The following is a 25,044-nucleotide window of genomic DNA, read 5'->3' on the forward strand; positions in this document are numbered from 1 at the left end:
GGAAAAATCACATAAGCAGAAATGTAAAGAATGTGTGTCGTCTCTGATGCAGAGCTCCCTATATTTGGGAACCTTCTTTGGATTAGCTAGTCTGGCATGAACTTTCTGCTTGTGATATGTGTAACAGCCGTAATTTCATATGTACAAGTGTTCAATAAATGTATATTTCATATCAAAACAAGTTATCTCTCGACCCATCTCCTACGATAACCACGGTGGTGACCCCAACACCATCGATGTCTCATCCAGCATAATTTGTACTTGTTTTCATCATTCCCTCACACTGCATGCCAGACTGCATTGTTTATGCCACAATGCATATACCTGTGACTTTCAGTGCAAGTGTAATGGGCCCCTTTAATTCTGCTGATTGCAACGTGAATGGACAAGTGTACCTCCTTCAAACTTGGTTAAAAGTGAACAGTTATTTATGCCCAGCCATGCCGGCAGCCACCTAACCTTATCCAGTTCAACATGGGCACTGCCTAGAGTGGCAGCACAACAACAACAACAACAACATGGACAGTGCCCGCCACCTAACCACAGTTAAAGACATTGCGGTCTATCCTTCATGTAAATTGTTATCTTTGGAATGGCTTGGCACATCAGCAAATTTCCAGGACTGTGAATCAAACATTATAATGCACAGGGTAGCACATTCTCATTTACATAGTGTTGCAGAGCCCCCCCATCCGCATGCTGTTTTGGTGACGCCGGTCACAACTCGACTGCAGCAGTTTCCTCATTCCTCGACTGTCACACCGTGGTTGCGCCATGACCGCCTTCTGCTCGCTTTTGTAACAGTGCCAGCAATTCCACCTGCTCCAGTTCCTGGGGCCACCACCTGCTGGCCCTCAGTGAAACTCTCTCCAGCAAGAACACCACTGGAAAACGGAAGTTGGAGTGGACCCAACCAATGCTCGACACAGTTGGTAACCTTAAAACTGCCATAGCCAAAGCCATCACATTTGCCCACCCTGACCCTGAGGCCCGTGTCTCGATCATGATTGGTGCCAGTGATTCAGCTGTGGGTGCCGTTTTGCAGCAGCACACCACCAACTCAACCCTCCGCTTCTTTTCCAAGGAGCCAGTGCAAGTGTTCGGCTTTCAACCGTGAGCTGCTTGCAGTGTACAAAGTGGTTAAACATTTCCGTAGTGACCTCAACGGGTGACCCTTCACAATCTATACTGATCACAAGCCACTCGTCGACGGTATTTGTAGTCCAGCTAAAGACCTTCCACCCACGCATTTCCGCCATATGAGCTACATCTGTCAGCACTCTTCCGATGCATGCTATATCTGCGGCGCAGAGAATGTTGTGGCAGCCAACCTTTCCCGCATCTGCACGCTAATCGCACTGTTGAATCTTGAGGAGCTCGTCTGACTAAAAGTCACCGATGACGATATACAGCAACTAGGATCAGACAATGTTTCTTCGCTCTCTGTCCAGCCTCATATACTACCTGGTTCGGGAATTCCTGCCCTTTGTGACACCTCTAAGGGCACATTTCACCTCCTGGTCCCCGTTGCTCTTCGCTATTGGGTCTCTACCACCTTGCTTGGCTTAGCTCACCCTGGGATACGAACCACGACGTGGTTGGTTATGGAGCGCTTTGTCTAGCCTGGTGTCAAGCACGACTGTCACGCTTGACACTGTGCGTGCATTCCGTGCCAGCACAACAAGGTTGGCAGGGATGCCTAATCTCCTCTGGGCAAGTTTCTGGCACATCCATATCGACGCCGTTGGTCATCTTTCTCCGTCCGAGGGCTACAGATATATCTTGTTGGTCATCAACCATGTGACCCGCTGGGTCGAGGCAGTTCCACTTACTGACATCACGGCTGAGACAGTCGCCCGTTCCTTCATCTTGACGTGCGTTGCTCACTTTGGCTGTCTCCTATCTCTCAGCACCGACCAAGGATGCCAATTTGAGTCCGCACTCTTCGCAGGACTCTGTGAACTCTGTGGTGTTGCCATGTTTCATACCACAGCTTCTCACATGCAGGTGAACTGGGCTCGTCAAGCGGTGGCACCGCACACTCAAGGCCACCCTCTAATGTGCCATTGGAGGCCTATGATCGGAGGCCCTCTTGTGGGTCCTGCTGGGTATTCACTCGGCTCATAAGGAAGATCTTAATGCCTCGCTCGCCAAGGTTCTGCATGGCGAGCCACTCTTCCTCCCCACTGAATTCGTCAAAGATTCACCTCCTGCCATATCCAAGGATCTCCTCGCTCTGGTCGAACGTGTCCACACACAGGTCACGCACCTCCGCACCCCCCTGCCCTGCTCCACACTACCCCGCTGGCGTTCATCCACGAGGACCTAGCTACGTGTGACTTTGTTATGCTGTGGGACGACGCTGTGTGGGCAGCCCTTCAGCTGCTCTATTCAGGTCCTCACTGTGTGCTATGCTGCGGTACCAACACTTTTGTCATCCACCTCCACAACAGCCCCAGACAGTCTCAGTTAATAGACTTAAACCAGCATGGTCCCTCAACAATGATCTTCCTCCTGATACAGCCAACCTGCCTTTGGCTGACTCATCTCCGTCCGCTATCATCTCTTGCATGCAGCTGCTGGAACCACCGGGCTGCACCACCTCTGACACCCCCCACCCCCACCCCCCCGCCCCCACTTCCCCGCGCCCCGGCTGCTGCCTACACCTGTTATGTTGACACCAAGATTACAACTTCATCCCATGAGTCTTACCTCCTCTGTGATCTGCACTACTCAGGGGAGGGGGGAGCAGCTCTGTGGTGTCTCTGGTGCAAAGCACCCTATATTTGGGAACCTTCTTCTTTGGACTAGCTAGACTAGCTGAATTTAGGTCACACAAAAACACTGTCTGGAACACCTCCAATGATGTATGGTTCTGAATTATTAAAAAAATTATAAGTAGATCCTATACATGTAACTGGTGGCTCAGTTGTTCTGATTTTGTTTCAGATTCAGTGTTATGATGGTCTGTATGTACCAAGACATAATAAAATTTTTGAGTAATCTGAAATGGAATCCTGTCATACATCTTTAGCCACACACCATGTTCCCAGGATCCTAATCATCTCCTGTCTGAGCATATTTAGTACACAATTATTGATGTTTATAAATATGGGACAATGCAAATAATTTAAATCACTACATTATCGTTTCCATTAATATAGAAAAAAACCAAACATGCTAAAAATTTTGTTTAGGACAGTAGTCACAGTATTTCAACTTCATATTGATCAGAGCTGCTTATGAAATTATAAATTTTCTAAAAGTGTGTACAAACAAAATTTCAGGAAGAACATGTTAGGGGTGAAGAGAGACACATAGAGACAATAAAAGATAAAGAAATGTTCTGCACATAATGTGGAAAGTGGGGTGGGAGTGGAGGTTAGGGACAGCTTTGACTCTTCTCTGTCAGGGACACAGCATCACCTCAGATCAGTCCCATTACTTATTTAATCTTGTCTCACACACACATATTGGAATAGAGTTTTATGGAACCCAGCAGAAACGACAGAGAGTTTAAATGAATTCTTCATAAATGTAATGAATGCAGATGTTGATGTAGCAGATTGTCAAGGTAAAGTAATTCTCTTTGGACCTCATTGAGAAGCTGATCATCTCACAGATAATAAAAAAGTTTTAATAAAGGATGTGGATAATGTTTTATCATTATTAAAAAACAAAAATTCTGCTGGATGGAATTGGATACCTTCCAAAGTGATTGAAGTAGTATATCACATAATAGCACCTACACTAATTCAAATAATCAACCAAATTTTGAATGAAGATGCTTTCCTGATAGGTTGAAGTGTGCAGAATCAGACTTCTGTTCAAGAAAGAGTCACGTGAAGACACAGGAAACTATCAACCTACTTTTATTCATCTAGTCCTTTTGAACATTTATTGCACATTTCAAAACCAAAAAATCAAAATGTATGGAGCTTAAAACATGGCATAATAATCAACTTGTGGAAGAAGATGACATGGTCAGATTTCTTGGACTAAATATGGATAACAACTTAAACCAGAATATGTATGTTGATTTCTAATCCCAAAAAATTAAACATTTTTGAATTTGCAATGCAAATACTAGCAAAAGTATGTGAATATCATAGTTATTTTGAATCTTTCATCAGATATGGTATATGCAGTTTTCTGGGAAATAGCATGTCTTGGATATTGAAGCCGCAGAAGAAAATTAACAGACATATGATATTTCACTCAAAATTAATCTTGTTGCCCATTATTTTGGAAACACAGTTGTAAATGTTCCTTTTCCATACATTTACGAAATTATAAAGTTATTACAGAGCACACGAAAATGGTTAGAGTAGAATCATTTTAGTAATACATACAACAAAAGAAATGAAGAATTTTATGCATCACATATGCTAGCTGAAATTACAGCAGTCTCCACAGTATGTGAGAATGAAAATATACAGGGTGAAGAAAATTTGTGCACTTGGGATTCGCAGTGCAACTCCTCACATGCCAGCGATAAATAAATGTCTCTCACAAAATTTTGTTTGGTGAGTACATCCCGGCAGAAATAGATGTTAAAGAGTGACATTCTGGCAACACTGTAACCACATGTATGGTAACTATCTCTGTCAGCACACAGTCTTTGTGCTGTACAGTTGGAGCAGTGGATAGAGTTTTGGGTTAGTATGCAGCAGGTCGATGGTTCGATCCTGGGTTGAGGCCTATGTTTTTTTATTTGGTAAATGTAGTGCAGGTGGTACAGCATCTAGCATCTTAATCATCAACAGCTATTGCAGTGGGTCCTCTAGAAAACACTTGCATTTACATAATACAATCGTAGAAATGGAAGATTGGTCAGCTTTGAAAAAACCCTTTTCATGTCACCGAATTTCACAATTACCTCGTCCACTAGATGTGAAACCTGTTTTCTTTGTATCCTCCTCCAGTGGTCCCAGAGATTAGTAGCAACTATTATTCTTGCCTCGTTCAGATCCATACATTTCGTAGGGCCTTACATTACCAATAGGAATACCAATGTGCTCTGCGAATAATGTCCAAACTCAATTACTATTTGTATGTGTTATCACTGTGGTCCCATGTCTTTCAACACTGAATCTGGTAACCACATGCTGTTTAGTACGTATTTCAATGCATTATTATTATTATTATTATTCTATCAATGGGACACAGAGTAATTCAAAACAGAACATTTCACAATTAGCAATGTTGGTATGAATCATGCAGACAGATATCTGTCAGAGGGATAATTCGTATTACATGGAACAGCCGCATCTTTAGCATCTTGAAACTGACATTGCTTTTGTAGTTATTCTGTCTTATGAGAGGTATTTGTTTCAACTGTCTATTTCTTATTTGTCTAACCATGTATTTGTTACGTTCAGAGTTACAAAATGTTGTAAATTTAGGATACATGTGACCTAAGAAATGGCGTATACTACAGTATGAAGTGCCAGAATGAAATTTGCAAATAATGATAATAATAAAAATAAAAAAAGATGCATTCTAACCCAGGTTCGAACCCACGACCTCCTGCATGCTAATCCAAAACTCTATCCACTGCACCAACTGTACAGCACAAACAGTATTTGCTGATATAGGTAGTTACCATACATGTGGTTACAGTGTTGCCAGATTGCCACTCTTTTAACATCCATTTTCTGCCAGATGCACGTACCGGCCAAAATTTTGCGACAGACATTTTTTTATTGCTGACATGTGAGGAGATGCACTGCGAAGCCTGAGTACGTGAATTTTGCTTCACTCTGTTTGACAAATTATAGTAAATGTGAAGCCAGAGCCCCTAAAAATAAGGTTGCAGAAGATTCTGTTTAAGAAATTCTACTCTTTAGTAGAACGGTTCATACAGAATGAACTAATAATTTGTCTGTTTAAGAAATTCTACTCTTTAGTAGAACAGCTCATACAGAATGAACTAATAATTTGAGTGAGGTGAAACTTAATATTAGATTTTTTTCTATAAAAAAAACTGTACCTGTACATTACTGTATCTTCACTGCCACTACTGCTGCATGCATCACAAAGTTTGAGTACCGGTAGTGTGCCATACAGCTACTTCAGGGCCCCACCAGAGGTTGCTGATCATGGTCCAGTGTCTCAGCTTCCTGCAGCCAATAGCCAGCGGCCCCTGGTGGGCAAATGCTCTTTACATTGCTGTGAACCGGCTCCAGCTGGCAGTCTGTACCCATCACCAAGCAGTCTGTACCAGCCCTGTACATGTCATTAAACTATATTGAATTAGTTATATTTATGATGTCATGCCAAGACCTAATAAATAGTTGTTGATACCTCACAACTGTGCCTTTTATTGTGTTCAGAGTCAGAATACAAGTTACGATGAGTCAAACTTCTATGTCTTCAACTTCAGGACTTTCATGTGTTCCACTTCAGAGACTCTTTTTTTCATCTACTTCTCCATGGATGTGGTACTTCCATCACTTCTATGGCAATGGCAACTTTTTATGGCTATCTTAGACCTAATCATTGCTATGTTGACAGTATAAGCTCCACTCTTTCTTGGTATACCACTACAGCTTTCTGCCAACTGAAAACTCTATTGCAGCTTGTCAAGCCTCTGGCTAATGGCTCCACGAACACTTTGTCACATTTCAGGTAGCAGACACAGAAACTTGTCTGGCTTTGTTTTTGTCTTGGACTCCTCCTCACACCTACATTTCGTTGTGCTGGGTAGCCCCCTTTTCAGGGTCAGCTTCCATCTTTTTTTGATGTCATGCATAATTTGTTGTCTTCTTATCACCACTTGCACACTCATACCATTGCTGCTTGTGTCAAATTTTTCCCATGCCATTGGTAGCCACATCAGTCTCAGTGTTGCTTTCTTTTTTAACCCCATAACAAATCCTAACCAACTTTGTGGTCATAGATGCAATCCTGCCCCTTAGCACCGGACAGGGCAGCCTTTGCTGTGAGTATCCATCCTTGAATGTTGTTTATCAAATCAAAGTGGAAGGTGGGTGGGGGGACGGGGGGTGTCAATGTATAGCAACAGGCTTGCTAAGCAAAGAGACAGTCACTGCTGTTCACACCAGGAAACTTTGCCGCAGTGGACAACTCTGCTGGCAACAACATGGAGGACCACTGAGTGGAACTTCCATCTTGCCACTCTTGTTGTGTGGAATGTGAAACATATGCCTGGCTTTTTCCACCTTTGGTTCCCATCAAACATGATCTGGTAAGCTACAAAAAACAGCATGTTCCTGTTATTGATCAATTTGCCACTGCCCTGCCTTACAAATTTGTAGTCCATCCCATCATGTATTTGGTTGTTAACAATCCTCATATGGAGTATGGGTTAGACACTTTAGTTGCCTTTGTATTTTCTGCTGTTGCAACATTCTTTTGGTCCTTCTGTCGTACATCATGATATGCAAATACTGACGCATTGTCTCTGCTGCTCCTGGGGCCCAATCTGTTTTTTGCTCAGAGTGAACCATTATGTTTTCCACTTATCATAGAAGCATGACAGACTACTGATGGTTTCCCTATTGCTAGCATCAGGATTACATCCTGACAGCTAAAGACTCAGGCCTTAAATGCACTGATCGCAAGGTCGAATGTTTGGTAGTGGCCTGACGTAAGTGTTCAAATCAACAGGTGGCACCATGTACTGTTTTCCCCCTTGACCAGTGCTCATGCTCCTTGGGAGAGACCTTCCCTAGCCAATTTTTGGTTGTTGGTTGTTGACACCTTTTCCAAATTTGCTATATTGCTTATTGTCCATGTACCACAGCATATGTGACTAATATGGCACTATCTTCTGGCCTACCTTGTACAGTGTTTTTGGATGAAGTGTTACTACATCATCACTGCCACAACTGCAGTGTGTGTCACCGTTTGAGTAGCACACCATTTGGCTGCTCTAGATCCCCATGACAGTTCCAGTCGAGGTCTGTTGGCTCAGCTGCCTGCAGCTCTGGCTGGCGGTCTGCACCTGTCACCAAGCAGTCTGTACCTGTCCTGTACATGTCACTAAACATTTTTGTATTACTTATGTTTATGCTGTCACACCATGACATAATAAATAATTGTATGTTTTTCACTACTGTATCTTTTATGTGTTTGGACTTGGAACAAGGATATTATTAAAATTGTTAAGCCTTTCGTGGCCACTTGTTGACAAACTGCCTATTGCCTTCTGTCTCGGGTTCTTCGGCCGATGTTCATCTAATGATTTTTCTGACGTTTCGCCAGCACGAGTGGCTGGCATTGTCAAAGCTTCACCCTCCATTGCCGGTGGTGAACTGGAGCTGAGCTCGCGGCCGCAGACTATATGTACCTGGCGCGCCAACGTCCGAGGGCTTCTCCACAGTCATTTCCGGTACGGTTCTCCTCTTGCTACCTGCGACGGTCGTTCGCTGCAGTACAGGAAGCCAGGATCCGTTTACCTAAAGGTTTTCCTCTTTCTTGTTGAAACTGTTTGTGTGTTTTTGTATTTCTACAGCTTCTTTTAAACAAGCGCGTGTGATAGTGCTTCTCTACAGCCAGAACTTCCGTGTCGGTGAATTTTATTAGGTGGTCGGTCTCATTCAGTGCGTGCTCTGCCACGGCCGATTTCTCCACCTGCTGCAACCTTCAATGTCGCTTATGCTCTTTGATCCTGGTATTAATTGATCGTCCAGTCATTCTGACATAAACTTTTCCGCATGTACGTGGTATATGGTATATTCCTGACATTTCAAGTGGGTCTCTTTTCTCCTTCGCCAATCTAAGACACTCTTTGATCTTCCTTGTCGGTTTGAAAATCGTCTTTACGCCATGTTTGCGCAATGTACTGCTGATTCTGTCCGTCACTCTGGGAATGTATGGCAGAAAGGCCGTACCCGACATTTCTTTTTCTGGTTCCTTACTTCGCTGAGTGTTTGGCTCTGTTACACTCCTAATATAATTTGTGGAGTACCCATTGCTCCTCAGAACAGTTTCCAGGTGTTGCATTTCTCTTTTGAGGTGTTGCGGCTCACATATTCATCCTGCTCTCGTTACGAGCATACTAATCATGCCTCTTTTCTGGCTCGGGTGGTGGTTTGACAGTTTGTGGAGGTATCGGTCCATGTGTGTCGGTTTTCGATACACACTGTGTCCCAGGTTTTCGCCGACCCTTTGTGACCAGCACATCTATAAATTGCAGTTTCTTGTCCTTTTCTACTTCCATGGTAAATGTTATGTTGGCATGGAGGCTGTTCAAGTGTCTTAGGAAGTCACGGAGCTGTTCTTCACCATGGCCAACTTCTTCATGGAACAATTCAAAGCACAGGCACTGGACTCGGCGACTTGCAAACCTAAGGTGTGGTACAGGTACGTCGATGATACTTTCGTGGTGTGGAGCCATGGTGAAGAACAGCTCGGTGACTTCCTAAGACACTTGAACAGCCTCCATGACAACATAACTTTTACCATGGAAGTAGAAAAGGACAAGAAACTGCCATTTCTAGATGTGCTGGTCACAAGGGATGGCAAAAACCTGGGACACAGTGTGTATCGAAACCCAACACATATGGACCGATACCTCCACAAACTATCAAACCACTACCCGAGCCAGAAAAGAGGCATGATTAGTACGCTCTTAATGAGAGCAGGATGAATATGTGAGCCGCAACACCTCAAAAGGGAAATGCAACACCTGGAAACTGTTCTGAGGAGCAATGGGTACTCCACAAATTATATTAGAAGTGTAACAGAGCCAAACATTCGGTGAAGTAAGGAACCAGAAAAAGAAATGTCGGGTACGGCCTTTCTGCCATACATTCCCAGAGTGACGGACAGAATCGGCCGTACATTGTGCAAACATGGCGTAAAGACAATTTTCAAACCAACAAGGAAGATCAAAGAGTGTCTTAGATTGGCAAAGGAGAAAAGAGACCCACTTGCAATGTCAGGAATATACCACATACCATGCACATGCGAAAAAGTTTATGTTGGAATGACTAGACGATCAATTAATACCTGGATCAAAGAGCATAAGCGACATTGAAGGTTGCGGCAGGTGGAGAAATTGGCCGTGGCAGAGCACGCACTGAATGAGACTGACCACGTAATAAAATTCACCGACGCGGAAGTTCTGGCTGTAGAGAAGCACTATCACACGCACTTGTTCAGAGAACCTGTAGAAATACAAAAACACACGAACAGTTTCAACAAGAAAGAGGAAAGCCTTAAGGTAAACGGATCCTGGGTTCTCATACTGCAGTGAATGACCGTTGCAGGTAGCAAGAGGAGAACTGCACCGGAAATGACCGCGGAGAAGCCCTCGGACGTTGGCGCGCCAGGTAAATATAGTCTGCGGCCGCGAGCTCGGCTCCAGTTCACCACCGGCAATGGAGGGTGAAGCTTTGACAATGCCAGCCACTCGTGCTGGTGAAACGTCAGAAAAATCATTAGATGAACGTTGGCCGAAGAACCCAAGACAGAAGCCAATAGGCAGTTTGTCAAGGATGTTATTATTAAGATCAGCTGGTATTTGGTTGTGGTGAAGTTTTACTACGAATTTTTAACAAATCATCTTTACTGAAACCAAGTAAGTTTCATAATGTATGTTATGAGACTAACAAATCACAAATCATAATTCTCACCTATTTATTTGGATCCAGTAATAGAAGATACTTGTTAGTTGTATGACAAACCAAAGTAGTCACTGTAAACAAGCTGCTGTGCTACAAACATTGGTAATTGTTTCCAAGATGAATCTTTCACTCCTCAGCAGAGTATGCATAGTTTTGAAACTTCCTACCAGATTAAAACTGTTTGTCAGGACAGGACTCAAACCTAAAACCTTGCTCGTAACCTGCCCTAACAGCTTCATTTATGCCTACTTTCTTAAGTGTTGTTCATCTTCGTAGCTGAGTGATCAGTGCGGCTGACTGCATGCAGGGGGCCAGGGTTTGATTCTCAGCCAGGTTGAAGGTTTTCTCCACTTGGGGACTGGGTGTTATGTTCTCCTCATCATCATCTCATCATCATTGTTGCACAAGTTACTAAAGTGGCATCAACTCAAAAAGACTTGTGCTTTGTGGCCAAACAACCCTGGATGGGGTGTCCTGGTCAAAAATGCCATATGATCATTCATTCATTCTAAACTGTTATTACACAATAAGTATCAATGCAGTTTTGTTGGTCTTAAGGTAGTAATGGAAAAGAGACAGCATCTATTTATTGTAACAGGTTTTTCTCTTCCAGAGAAGTGATTTTATAATGTTAAACTTAGCTTGAGTAAACACAAGTAGTTAACAGCAACTTAATGATAGTTAATTATTAATGCACTTTCTAGCAACTGCTTGTGTTTGTTAACATGTACCTTGGCTTGTTCTGCTTCCCTAAAGGTTGTCCTTCGTGATGGAACATACAGAATACAATAAATAGCTGGCTGAATGAACACTGATATTTGTCATGCAGCTAGCAGAGATCTTCAACCCTTATGAGATGATTTGCAGAAAGTGTGTCTGATAAGCAATGTTTTTAATTTTCCTTCATTTCTGTATGGTTATTTATTTGATATCATATGCTTACTGCTCACTGTCTCTGAATTGTGACTTTATTTACCTAAATTGTTTTGCCCCAAACAATAATTCCACATGATGAAGAGAGTGAAAATACGCACTCAGCACCTTGGTTTTTAAGGCAACATATTGAAAGACAGTTCTATATGCAAAACTATGTGAGTGTGATGGTGGGTGGGTGGGTGGGTCTGGGGGAGAGGAGAAGGAGGGGGGGCTGGGCCATGGGCGCATGCACGTACATGTGCTTGTTATAATAGAACAATATATAAGAAGCATATACGGCCTGACAGATTCTCAAATGATGCTATAAATCTTTGTAAAATGTGTAAACTCTATAATGAGAAGGGTGCACGCACATGCATGTGCGTGCTATAATAGAATAAAATAGAGGGAAACATTCCATGTGGGAAAAATATATATAAAAAACAAAAATGCTGTAACTTACCAGACAAGAAAGTGTTGGTAGATAGATACAATAAAAAACACACAAACACAGACACAAATTTCAAGCTTTCGCAACCCAAGGTTGCTTCATCAGGAAAGAGGGAAGGAGAGGGAAAGACGAAAGGATGTGGGTTTTAAGGGAGAGGGTAAGGAGTCATTCCAATCTTGGGAGCGGAAAGACTTACCTCAGGGGGAAAAAAAGGACAGGTATACACTCGCACACACACACATATCCATCCGCACATATACAGACACCATATGTGTGGATGGATATGTATTTCCTTCCCTCTTTCCTGATGTAGCAACCTTGGGTTGTGAAAGCTTGAAATTCGTGTGTGTGTTTTTTATTGTGTTTATCTACCAGCACTTTCTCGTATGGTAGACTATAATAGAATAATATATATATGAAGCATATACAGCCTGACAGATTTTCAAATGATGCTATAAACATTTGTCAAATGTGTAAGCTCTGTAATGATATTTTTGTTCTGATTTTGTTTATAAAAAAGTTGCTGAGTCTTCATCAGATTCCTGTAAACCCCTTTCCTGTAAGTGCTTTTTTTTGTTTGAACCACTAGCAGAAGGCAATCTTGTTTTTATCTCTGTATCATGTAGACCAACAATATTTGCTTGAAAGTTACAATGTTTTTACTTAATATTATCTTTATTCCTTGGGCTAACTTTGGTTCTTAAATGTTTTTGCAACCTCTTTTAGTAATGAGCATCAAGTTGAGTTAGACTTTACTAGTGTGGTGATGTTATTGATCAGCCACTATTGCTGCAGCTGTAAATGTGCATTGCATGGTCAGTAAAAGAGCCTGCATTTATTCTTAATTCATTTTAGTAGTCCAATACTTTTTAAAGAATCACTGAAATGCAAAGCAAATACTGACTTTGAAATATTGATATTTCTTATCAAAGCCATACATCACCCTGTTAGCAACAGGCCAACAATTTCTGATTACGCTGATTTCTGTATCAGCTATTGTGCCATTAAAATAGTTCCACTTTCTCTACTTGATGTTAATCCTATTCAGTAAAATGTAATATTCAGTCCAAGAGAAAGAGGAATTATATTGTGTGTTGACTACATTTTAGCTTTTTATCAGGCTGGGCATCATGAAATTTTATGCATAGTGTTACATTTAGTGGATGACCATTAATGTCTGTTCCTTGTCCAGTAGGTCATTTTTACTTGTTTGAAATTACAAAACATGACTCTTTAATTAAGATTCAAAGAGTTTGCTGTAAACTAATTGTAAGCATCTTTTGTTATTTTCTGAACTGTGTCAGGTATATAAGACTGAAAAGCTTTTATTAGTGTGCTTGTGTCATGAAAAGTCCTTTAAAGTCACCCATGTAGTTTAAGAACAGAAGTTGACCGATTATGGCACTATTTAAAATCTCATATTTTACTCTTCTGTTCCTGTTTGTTAATATGACCCTCTTACTTTCTGTCTTACAGTTAATGTCTATAAACTGAGCCTCATTTGCATATCATTTTTCTGTTTAATAATCTTCCATGCCCTTCTTGAATTATTTTGTAATGTATGTGTTGTTTATTTGGTTGTTTGCTGTCCATATAACATTCAGTTTTCAGACATAGTCATAGATTATGGTTTCACATATACAAAGGTTTAATTAACGTATGTAAGTGCACGCATTGATATAAATAGTGATGATTAGAAGTTATCATATATATCATTGTGCATATGGTGCACTTTTTTGAGTCAGTGAAGAAATTCACAATATAATTTATAAAGCAGTTTCAGCTATCAGTTGTAACTAATCCTCTTCACCACAAGGATGTCTCACATTTTGCGACACAATACTTTGGTTTCATGTATTAACCATCCATTCTCCTCACGTTTGTTTCACATTACTCTTACTAAATCGGCACTGCAGTAACAATTTCTTAAAGACTGAATTATGGGTGCCATATCATGGTAGAGATTTTCCCACTGTTCTTCCTGTATAATTCTCTAAATATTTCTAGTGTGTTCATTATTATCCAGTTTCTTCAACAATACTTCCTTTTCCCTCCAAAAACAAAATCAAACATAATGTGTTAGTGTTTTATCTTGATAACAATGTGTTTGTTAATATGTTGGTATCCAGTTCATTAACAATAGTTGGATCTATCTTGAGTTCTCAATGGCTATTGCAATGTGTTGTAGAAATGACTAGTGAAAACAGTAGATTTGAGAAAATAAATCTTGGAAGAAGGCTGTTATCGAAAACATTATGATCCAAGCTGTGCTGCTAAGTTCAATCAAATTAAGATTGACAAATCAGTCTTATCCATGTCAGACATCCCACCTTGTCAAATCTACAATACCTATATTTATGCTTTTTCAGGTATGCTTTGTACAGGGCTCCTCGTATCAATTAAAAAGTTAAAGCATTTTGAGACTATTGTGAATTGTGTTCTTAATAATGTTCACAATATCATTCTAGCATTAACTGCAGTTTCATTTCAGATTGTTGCTTTCACTTGTAACTATTACGTGATCACCTAAACCAAAATTTCTTTGTAAAGATGGGAGACATTACAGAACCTTACACTAGGCTTCAAGCTATCAGTATTTACTATAAGGATACCTTACTGTTTTCAGTTTATTCATTTCTTTACCAAGATTATCACATTGCAGTAGAACCAGTTTTTTCTTCTTAATCTCCTGATTACTAACCTTGACTTTTACAGTTCCATCTGTAATGATGAACTGTCTATGAGCTTGAAGAGTTGGACTCTCAAATTCAGATGACATCATTTGCAAAAATCCTTATCCTAATTTAGCTGGTGTGACCATAATCATCAGGTCTGTTCATAATTATATTGATGGATACTCCTGACGTGAACTGCTCTAGTTCTTCAAATTAGCTTCAAGGTTTAAGGTTAGCTGTTCCTCTTCTGTAACCATGTAATAAATTGAATAACTCCACAGTCATATTTCAAACACATTCCATCATAACATCCTGCATGGAAAAGCACCTACAAACTTCATATTGGAAACCATTTCATACTGCTTTGTGACAATTTCAACACTCAACCAACCTGACAACACTTAATTCACCTAACAGTTCAGCTGATATTAGTCATTCAATGAACTAATTGTGTGTATGATTTCCAAAAGCTTCTTACCATTTCTAACATATTTAGTTGAGGATATTTATAGCAAAATGCTCAGTCAATTTATGAATGTTTCACCATTCAGCTGCATAATTTGGCTAATGAAAGATATTCAACAACAAATGTTATATGCAGCTGTTGGAATACCAAGGAAATAAAATCTTAATTTAGTGAATGTGAATTAGGATCATATGAGATGCTTTCTCAGCATCATTGACACTAGAAAAATTTTACAGTTGTATGTGATGAAATTTTATTATTTTCAGAAAAAGTTTACACGTAATAATTTCATACTCAGATTATTGGTTTCCTTTATCATTTGTTCTTAATATTAAACATTATATACACGATTATTTACAGCATTTAAATAACTCCCACAATTAAATACTGTACTGTAAATGTAGGATTAAAGATTACTTACTTGCTAAAATATTTTGATGAGAATGCAGTTATTCCCATACATTATATGACTTCCTGAATCACTTGTTCACTTTTCTTTGGATCAGCAAATGATGACGTAAAATATACATCAACATTAAAAAAGAAAGTGTACAATTTCTTTCACACACACACACACACACACACACACACACACACACACACACACACACACTTTCAGGCATTTGAAAAACAATGCAAAAGTGTTCATTGTTAATTTGACTAAGTAATATTGTACTGAGGAATAACATTTAATAAATGAATGTGATCACAGATATGACCATTAGCACTGAAGAATGCTGCCTATTCAATCAGTCTAAATCTTTGGTAGAGACACACCTCAAACTTTGGATTTTTTATCACATCTTACAGAAAAGGAACATTCATTCATCCATTCAGACTATATAGTTTAGTATTCTCCTTCTGTCGAGTGCTACAAGCAATTTTCATGTAGTTGCACAATAATTTTAATTACTATAATGAAGTCTTGCTCTAATTACATCAAAAACAACATAATTTTCTACTACTGGTCCACCACTTGTCTTTATTACACTGACAACTTTTTATTGTTTATGTACAATTTGAAAGATTACTACTTTTTTCGATGCTTGAGTATCACTTGCCTAATGGCTCTGTATGTCTGTCACAGCTTTTGTTTGTATGGAAAACAATAAGCATCCTAATGCTTAAAAAATAGTCTAAATTAACTTTGTAATGAGTCAACAAGTCAACATAATAATGAATTTTGAATCATTCTTCATAAATATCACTTGTTGCAAAGAAAAAAGTATGTATACTGGGAAAACGCACAAGCAAATTGCCTTCCCCATTAAAGAACACACTGGCAGGGATCTTGTTAATGGTAAATCTTAAGTACTGTTTGCTATAGCATTTTCACTGACTTAAAAGTACAACTGAACATGATATTTTAACAGTCTAACATTCATAGGAAATGTTTATAGAAGACTCATCAATAAAGATATAGCTCTAGGTGGAAATGTAAAGTGAGTACAAAAGTGAGTCCTATTTTCTTCTGAATTATGGCCAGATTAACTATAGGCATTTTGCTGTACTGAGGAAGTTTCAGTTTGCGAGTATCAACTGGAGCAGAATTAAATAGCAGGAAGTGGAGTTTTGGAAATTTTTCATATGAAAAACATGAAATTGTTTGCTATGCAGATTAATGAAAATCTGTTTTAGGTGCTCATGACGACATTTTCTGTTTACTGTGAAAAACAAAATTTGGATTTTATTCACAATCTGAAGTTTCTTTTCTATCTGTCTGCATGAGATACAGTATTCTTAATATCTCACTGAGATAGTGGAGCACATTGTCAACCATAAACATGCACAGCATCTTTCTGTAGCTTTATTATTTTCCTTTCATTTAGGGAATTTATTTGCACTCACTTATCGAACAACATGTTCTGTTATTTAGCTGTCTTATAGGAAAACGATGATATAAAAGCTTTTGCACATAAATTTGTGAAGTATGCTGTAAACTTCAGAAAACTGTAGGTTTAATTTATTCCTATAATTGAGCAGCTCTGTATTATTCTGCCTGAGGACGCACAGAAGACAAGGAAATAAGCCAATACATTTTAGACATCCTGAAAATGTCTAATGATCAGATTAGTTTCACGCTAGTTGCCAGATGTAAAAGTGCAGATCACAGTGTCCAATGTGCTTAAAATGTGTTTTGATGATGCCGTAGAGAACTAGTTGGAGAAAGAACTCAACTTTGTTTCCTCAGCTTTTTACAGCTGATGCAAATAAGTTGACCTTTGCTTAGGTACAGTACAGATCATCTTTGAAGGCACCAAACAGTCTTTGTATTTCCAAATGAACTGGGTTAACACCAGATTTGAAGTTAGTCTACCTATGTTCCAAGTACAGTGCTTTAGAAATATTATTTCAGTTAACAGTACATCATAAAATCTGACAAGAATGTACCTCTTTCTTTGTTCTTTGTTTAATAAATTCACATAAAAATGAATTAGCTCGACACAAATAAAAATGAATATAGAGAGCTCCATGACAGGAGAGCCTCATGTCTATTTTTACATCCCATTACCTGTACACAAATCTTGCTTTGTGAACTGTTTCATATATGACTAGTATTGTTACAAAAAGAGATAAGTTGGTATGTGAGAAACATTTGTTTCAAACACATGGCTCATGTAGATATTACCCCTTTTCTACATGAATATACAAACAATGGAGGGATATAATAAATAGTAATGTATTTTAAGCAGAACTATGAGATAGCACATTGTCCATTTGACTGTGTATAATAGATTACACACTCAGACAGTTAACTTGTTTTGAATCTCATTCAAAAAGTTTCTCAAGTCCACTGAAATGTTTCTTTTCATTTAAAATAAGGATAAATCCCAGTTTTTTCAAAACAGCCTTTAGACCTCAGTCTGGCTGTTAACTTTTTGTCATAGGTGTGTGATTTCTGCCATGTTCTCCTGTGGAGCTCGCTGATTGTCAGTCTGGCTGGCTTTGTTTTGTTGCTGTTGATAGACACTGTTCTGTAGCTGTTGTTGTTGTTGCTGCTGCTGCTGCTGCTGATGTTGATATGCTGCTCCTTGTTCCACTGCTGCAGTAGGTGTTGTACTAGGTGATGAACTAGGGAAAAAGCATGCACCGCTTCCATCATTCACTGGTGATGTCACATCTAGACAATCACAGCTCAAGCTCGAGTCGGACAATGTGGGGTCTCCTGCATATTTGGGAAGCAAGAGAAGACTCTCCGTAGACTTAGTGGGCTGCACATATCTATGATGGTGGCTGTGATGGTTGTGGTGTTGGCTGTCGTGGCCGTAAGAAGTCTGTGTCATCCCTTGTGCTCGCCGGTCTCCACTGCGGCCCTGCTGTGATGAGCCACCTGCCTGGAACAGGGCAATGACTTGTAATAAGCTAATAACAGCTCCCTATGTTCTTCATTCTATCTGAACTATACATAATACGCAGACAAGCAGGAAGCTTGCCAAATACAGAAAATTGAAGTACTTTAGAATCTGCTGTATCAAACAATGTTGCAAATTAAGTTTTTGTTTTTAAGATAGGAATGTACATCAAGCACAGACTGAGTCTGCATGACAGATTAACAATTAACTGCTGTGTATGTTGTTATGTTTGGGTGTGCTCTGCATTGAGGTCATCAGTATGACAAATTCACAGTCTTGCTGACTATGCAGTGTAAAAATAATCAAAGTTTTATGTCAATATTTAAATGAACATATAGATTTTGCCCTAGATACAGATTGTACATTTATTTTATAATACATTTGTACCTTCTGCCAACCTACATTGCCCATTGTGATAGAATTCTGCCAAAAAATCAAAGGTCAGCAATTGGCTTTCAAGAGCTCTTTTATATTACGAGGGTGGTTTGAAAAGTTCTCAGAAAAAAAAAAAAATAAATAAATAAAAAAAATACTTACACCATTGAAACCTTTTTTATTTTTCAATGTAGTCTTCTTGTAGATTAATGCACTTGGTCCAATGATGTTTCAGTGCCTTGATCTCATCTCAAAAATGAGTTTCCTCCAAGCCTGCAAAATAGTTGTCAACTCCGGCTATCAATTCTTCTTTTGAAGTGAATCTTCATCCAAAAAGAAAAATTTTCAGTTTTGGGAAGAGATGGAAGTCTGACGGAGTCATATCAGGTGCATAAGGTGGGTGTGGCAAAACTTCATTCCTTAGTTTGTGTAATATTGTCATGGCGGAGGCACATGTTTTTGATACAGCATCAAGAGTCGCAGAACCCATCTTGGAGATAATTTTTTCACTTCTAATTCTTCTGTTAAAATGTGATATACCGTTTCAGATGACATCTGGAAAGCATGAGCAATTTTATGCACTTTCAATCGGCGATCCTCTACGACCATTTTGTACACTTTTGCAATGATTTCTGGAGTAGTGAAACATCTTGGCTGACCACTGCCTGGATCATCATCTAAGCTCTCCTGACCAAATTTAAATTCATTTATCCACTTGGCAACAGTTGAATATGTAGGAGCAGAGTCCCCCAGTGTATTGTGGAAATTGGCATGAATGTCCTTTGCTTTCATACCTTTCTTCATGAAATACTTAATCACTGCTCGAATCTTGATTTTTTTCGATCTTCACAAATCACTATGTGGTAACAGCGACAGAGCCACATCACCAACACAGCTCTCTTCCAAGAGCACTGACGTGGCACGTGTTTACCGGCAACAGTCCAATGAATATCACGTGAACAACTTGTTGCACTAGCACTGACCTCTCATGGTGATTCTGAGAACTTCTCAAACCACTCTCTTGCTTTAAATATTCTTCATAAGAATGAGTAATCATCCAGTGTAGGCAGGTTGCTTGATAGCAAATGTTATACGAGGGGCATTTGAAAAGTCCAAGCAAAAATAAAAACTACTTACGTGTTTGGGGTAAACCTTTTTTATTTTTCGACATAGTCTCCTTTCAGACTTATAAACGTTGTCCAACACTGTTCTAATTGGTTGATCCCTTCTGAATAATAGGAATTGTCCAAGTCTGCGAAATAGCTATTAGTTGCTGCAATCACGTCCTCATGTGAATAAAATCTTTGTCCCGCCAGCCATTTCTTCAAATTGGAGAACAAACAGTAGTCCGAGGGATCCAAGTCTGGAGAATAGGGGGGATCTGAAACAAGTTTGAATCCTATTTCCATTAATTTTGCGACCACAACTGCTGAGGTGTGTGCTGGTGCATTGTCATGATGGAAAAGGACTTTTTTGCAGTCCAATCGGAGGTGTTTTTCTTGCAGCTCGGTTTTCAGATGGTCCAATAACGATGAATAATATTCACCCGTAATAGTTTTACCCTTTTCCAGATAGTTGATGAGGATTATCCCTTTCGAATCCCAAAAGACATTCGCCATAACCGTTCCGGCTGAAGGAATGGTCTTCGCCTTTTTTGGTGCAGATTCTCCCTTGTTAACCCATTGTTTAGATTGTTGTTTGGTCTCAGGAGTATAGTAACGTATCCATGTTTCACCCATAGTGATGAAACAATGCTTAAAGTCCTGCAGATTCTTCCTGAACAGCTGCAAACCATTCTTGCAACACTTCACGCAATTTTGTCTTTGTTCAAGCGTGAGCAATTGCGGAACCCATCTTGCAGATAGGTTTCTCATTTCCAACTGTTTATGCAAAATACTATGTACCTGTTCATTTGAGATGCCCACAGCACTAGCAATCTTACGCACCCTAACTCTTCTGTCATCCATCACCATATCATTGAATTTATCAATGATTTCTGGAGTCGTAACCTTCACAGGGTGTCCAGAAAGTTCAGCATCACTTGTGCCCATATGGTCACTATGAAATTTTTGAAACGACTTATAAACTGTGCTAATCAAAGGCGCAAAGTCACCGTAATGTTTATCAAACTTCTCTTTAGTCTCCTGAGGCGTTTTGCCTTTCATAAAGTAATGTTTAATCACCACACAAAATTCTTTTTCGTTCATTTTTTGACAATCACTCGACTTGCTTGATTCACACAAATGCCAAACGCAAAGAAATAGACCAATATGGCTGAAACTTGGTGCGCATTCTTTCCAAATATGCTAGTAACTAAACATGGTGCCATTTCTCAGGCTCTGCATGGACTTTTCAAATGCCCCTTGTATAATAGTTCACATTGTTCTAAAGTATTTGCATTTTACATGCAAATCAGGACTGAATAATATCTAAGGAAACAATATAACGATATTGAATGTTTGAAGTACTTTATATTCTGGCAACTGCCTAGATAAACAATGTCAGATCAATGTGAAATGTGATTAAATATTTACAAATAAGTACACAACATTTAACCATACTGTTTAAGTACATGCTTCATACCTTGGTGCTCTGGGTTCTGCTGTGGCCTTTCCCACTACTCTTCACAGATGTAGTGTCTAGGTAACCATAACCAAAGCCATATCCACCAAAGGCTTTTGTTGTTAGGTTGTCCCAAGATTTGGCAGGTTTTGCTGGATTATAAGACGAAAAGTTAGAGTCTTGTTGCTGTGAGCTTGATGGATGATGATGATGATGGTGATGGTGATGGTGATAAGAGTTAGATGTTCCTTGCTTACCAGATGCTGTTTTGGTTGAGTGATTTCGGCTTGATGTTCCCTGCTGCTGGAAAAGAAAAAAATGAGATGGAAATAAATTATTATATATTTTCTAAAACTGTCAGATTGGCACAGTTTATAGTGATATTAAATATTGTATTAATATGATAAGGAAAGTTCTCACAGAATTCAGAACAGGGTTAGATGGGTTATTAAAGATGATTATTATAAAAAAGACATGCAAACATGCAAAAACACACACACAATTAACATGTAATTACAAATACAAATACCATATTAAATGATTTTCAGAGTTAAAGAAACATCACTATTAACTGGAAGGAAGGAGTACGTACTATAAGCAACTTTAGCAATTCAGATATGAGCAAATGTGTCATGAGATTTTTAATTTACTTGTGATCTGAACATGACAGGTTGTAAAAAATGCATGTTCATAATCCATTTGTTTTGTGTGCCATATAAAATAACTGTTGACTTCTGTTAACAAACCTCTTGTGTTGGGGGATCCCAGTAGAGCGTATCTGTACTTAGAGATGTGGTATATGACGCTGCACTGCTCTCACCACCAGTAGCACCAGGTACTGTACAACTGATTTCACTTGATGTACATGAGTGTAGGCTGCACTGGCTGACCAGACCAGCTCCAAAGTTGAAATAGCGATGTGTACGTTGTGGTTGGGTAACTGTAGTTGTCACAGGGGCTGGCTGTGAGCCAGAACGCCCAGTTTTTTCTTTCCACCCTGGTGACAGAAATTAAATTAACTTCTGATTTTTTTCCTACATTTGGAAATACTTCTCACAGATGTTTGAAAGCTAACTTGAAATTGATTTCAGATTATCTTTTAAACAATGAAATTATAAGTAAACTTAATAAAAATGCTGTAACTAGGAAATCAACCTTGAAAGTATTTCACAATTATATACTTCATAAGCAATTGATAAAAATTGAACACACAGAGAGAGCATCCTATTTAAGAAGCCTAATACAAAGTACACTATGTTTCCAATTAAGTCAACACAATAGGAAAACTGTGCTGATATGAGGTACTGTATATGATGTAACAAACAGAGATAGTGAAAGACAAAGAAATGTCTTGCTTTAAGAGCAATGTAGCTACTTCTGGAGCAAAGGGAAACAATGAATGGATTTGAAATTTATGAAAAGTGATACTGGTGATGGTCAGAATGGAAGTTAATTTGTGGAGTTCAGTAGTTTACAAAATGATTTTCAGGAAAGGTAATGGAATGTTACAAAGAGAACAGGTGAAACAAACATAAAAATAGTAACAGTATGGAATTAGAGCTGTGTCACAGACATCTACTGCCTCCACATTTATCACAGTGACTGAGTAACCAGTGAATGAATAACACCTTGATTCATAAGCAACAGACCAAATAACCACTTTGAGTACCCCTCTTCTACCAGGGTGAGATATCTTGTACACTGATGTTACTGAATGCTTCTAGCTCCCGTTGTTTTTCTGTTTTACCCTTGACTAGACCATTCCCATTTTTATATGAATGTAATATTTGCTAACATTTAACAAATAGACAATAATTACAACCACTTCTGAATTTCATTGTAGCCAGCTGCACTATAAATAGAATATTTATTCGTGATCAGCTGCATCACTGAAAGACAGGAATGAGGCTGATCTTGCATGATGGTAGCTGCATTTTTTATGACTCTGGTTAGCAACAAATTGTTCATAAACTCCACAGTTTAAAACTGTTCTAAAGAACCACATGCTTGACAAATGCTATTACAGCATAAGTGAATATCTCTGTGCAACTGTATAAAATATATGTTTAAGTTAATGTGACAAATGAAATTACATCAGTGCATAATAAATTATGTTATAAAAACACTTATTAGTTGTATATTGTATCAAACATAAGATAGATTAATATGAATTCAGCACAGATACAAATTTTGTAAAGATATTATATAGTTGTTAAAATGTACCCTGACAAATCCTATACCACAAATGTGGTCATTGGGATGATAATAAATAAATAAAAATAAATAGATTATAGAGGCACAATGTGGGTCTTGTTCCCTGTTACATTGCATGAGATACTTTTGATGACATTTTTCAGTGGCCTCTGAACTCTGTGTGACACATTTCATGCATGCCTGTATTGCATGTCAAGGACAAATACATGCTAAGTATCTCGTTGCATCTCTGATTCAGGACAGCAGACAGCAGATGAAGTAAGGAGTTGGTTTGGGAGGGGGGGGGGGGGGGGTAGGGCAGATCAACTAATAGTGTGAAGTTGAGTTCTGCGGAAGAGCCCTAACCATATACATGTTTCACATTAAAACATGAATTTCTGCACATAGTCTCATGGCTAAAAACTTTATGCTACCTCCTGAAATACTGAAAATAAAAATGTTTTGAGTGTCTGGATTTAGACTGACTGTCATTTGGCTGAATGCCATTCCAGAACTGCATCTCCAGAACTGAGCTTCAGTGGATGATAATTCAGCAAATAAACACTTGTAAATGACAGTGAAAATAAATACCTTAAATTGTTTGATTTTGGAATTGACCACAAGGTAGAGTGTATCTCTGTTTCTCATTGAACTGTCCCATGTGTATATATTTATGACATTTATAATAACTTCATATGCAGTTTTTGTGACGTGTCAGTTCCCTTTCTGAAACTCTCATTTTGAATTTGTTATTTTTCTTTCTTTGTGTATATTTGTAAGTCTCTTCTTATCGTTTCATGTGACAAATACTGTGAATGAACATGTCTCAAAATTGAAAACATATGCTCTCAGCATGTTATTTATGATGAGAAGTCTATATAAAGAATAAATCTTTGTTGTTCAATGAAGGCATACACAGCTGTCAACCAGAAATACTATCCCATAGGATGCAATGGACTGAAAATAGCCAAAATATACTAATCTGGTACAGTCATTACTACAAACTCTTGAAATTATTCCAAGCACAAAACATGCTGAATTTAGTTTTAGTGCTAAGTTCACCACATGGTCCTTCCAATTAATCTTCTCATCAATGTGCATACCCAGGAATTTTGCACACTGTACTCTTTCAAGTTGTTTGCCCTCCATGGTGGGATTTAGGTCGTCCTGTTCACTTATTTTTCCATATTGCACATAATTAGTTTTTTTTTTTTTTTTTTTTTTTTCATTCGGTGTTAGCTTGTTAGCACTAAACCATTTTTGTATATCTTGTAGGACATGGTCCACAGTACTGTGCAATGACTGCTTCATATCACTAACTATTAAACTAGTATCATCAGCAAATAACATGATTCTAGCTTTTCTCTCTGACACCTGAATATCATTAATGTAAATGAGGAACAGCAAGGGGCCTAATACACTTCCTTGGGGTACTCCTACTGTGACCTCCCTTGGATCT

The 25,044-nt window shown here is 38.9% G+C and overlaps 1 protein-coding gene across 8 annotated transcripts in view; it reads right to left on the reverse strand.

Annotated features, from left to right (window-relative positions):
- Window positions 1–15,401: 15,401 nt before the first annotated feature.
- LOC126262041 (la-related protein Larp4B-like) overlaps window positions 15,402–25,044 on the reverse strand; it is a 504,153-nt gene continuing 494,510 nt past the window's right edge. For 4 of the 8 annotated variants that reach the window (XM_049958589.1, XM_049958587.1, XM_049958594.1 and 1 more), the window contains 3 exons: window positions 22,139–22,389; window positions 21,414–21,695; window positions 15,402–18,437 (listed from right to left, as the gene is read on the reverse strand). In XM_049958589.1, the coding sequence (XP_049814546.1) occupies window positions 17,985–18,437; window positions 21,414–21,695; window positions 22,139–22,389 (986 nt within the window). In that variant the 3' untranslated portion in view covers window positions 15,402–17,984. The remainder of the gene's footprint in view (window positions 18,438–21,413; window positions 21,696–22,138; window positions 22,390–25,044) is intronic. The other 4 variants (XM_049958591.1, XM_049958590.1, XM_049958588.1 and 1 more) reach the window with 4 other exon arrangements.

The sequence above is a fragment of the Schistocerca nitens genome, chromosome 1 (genome assembly GCF_023898315.1).
Source record: "Schistocerca nitens isolate TAMUIC-IGC-003100 chromosome 1, iqSchNite1.1, whole genome shotgun sequence".
Classification (NCBI taxonomy): Eukaryota; Metazoa; Arthropoda; class Insecta; order Orthoptera; family Acrididae; genus Schistocerca; species Schistocerca nitens.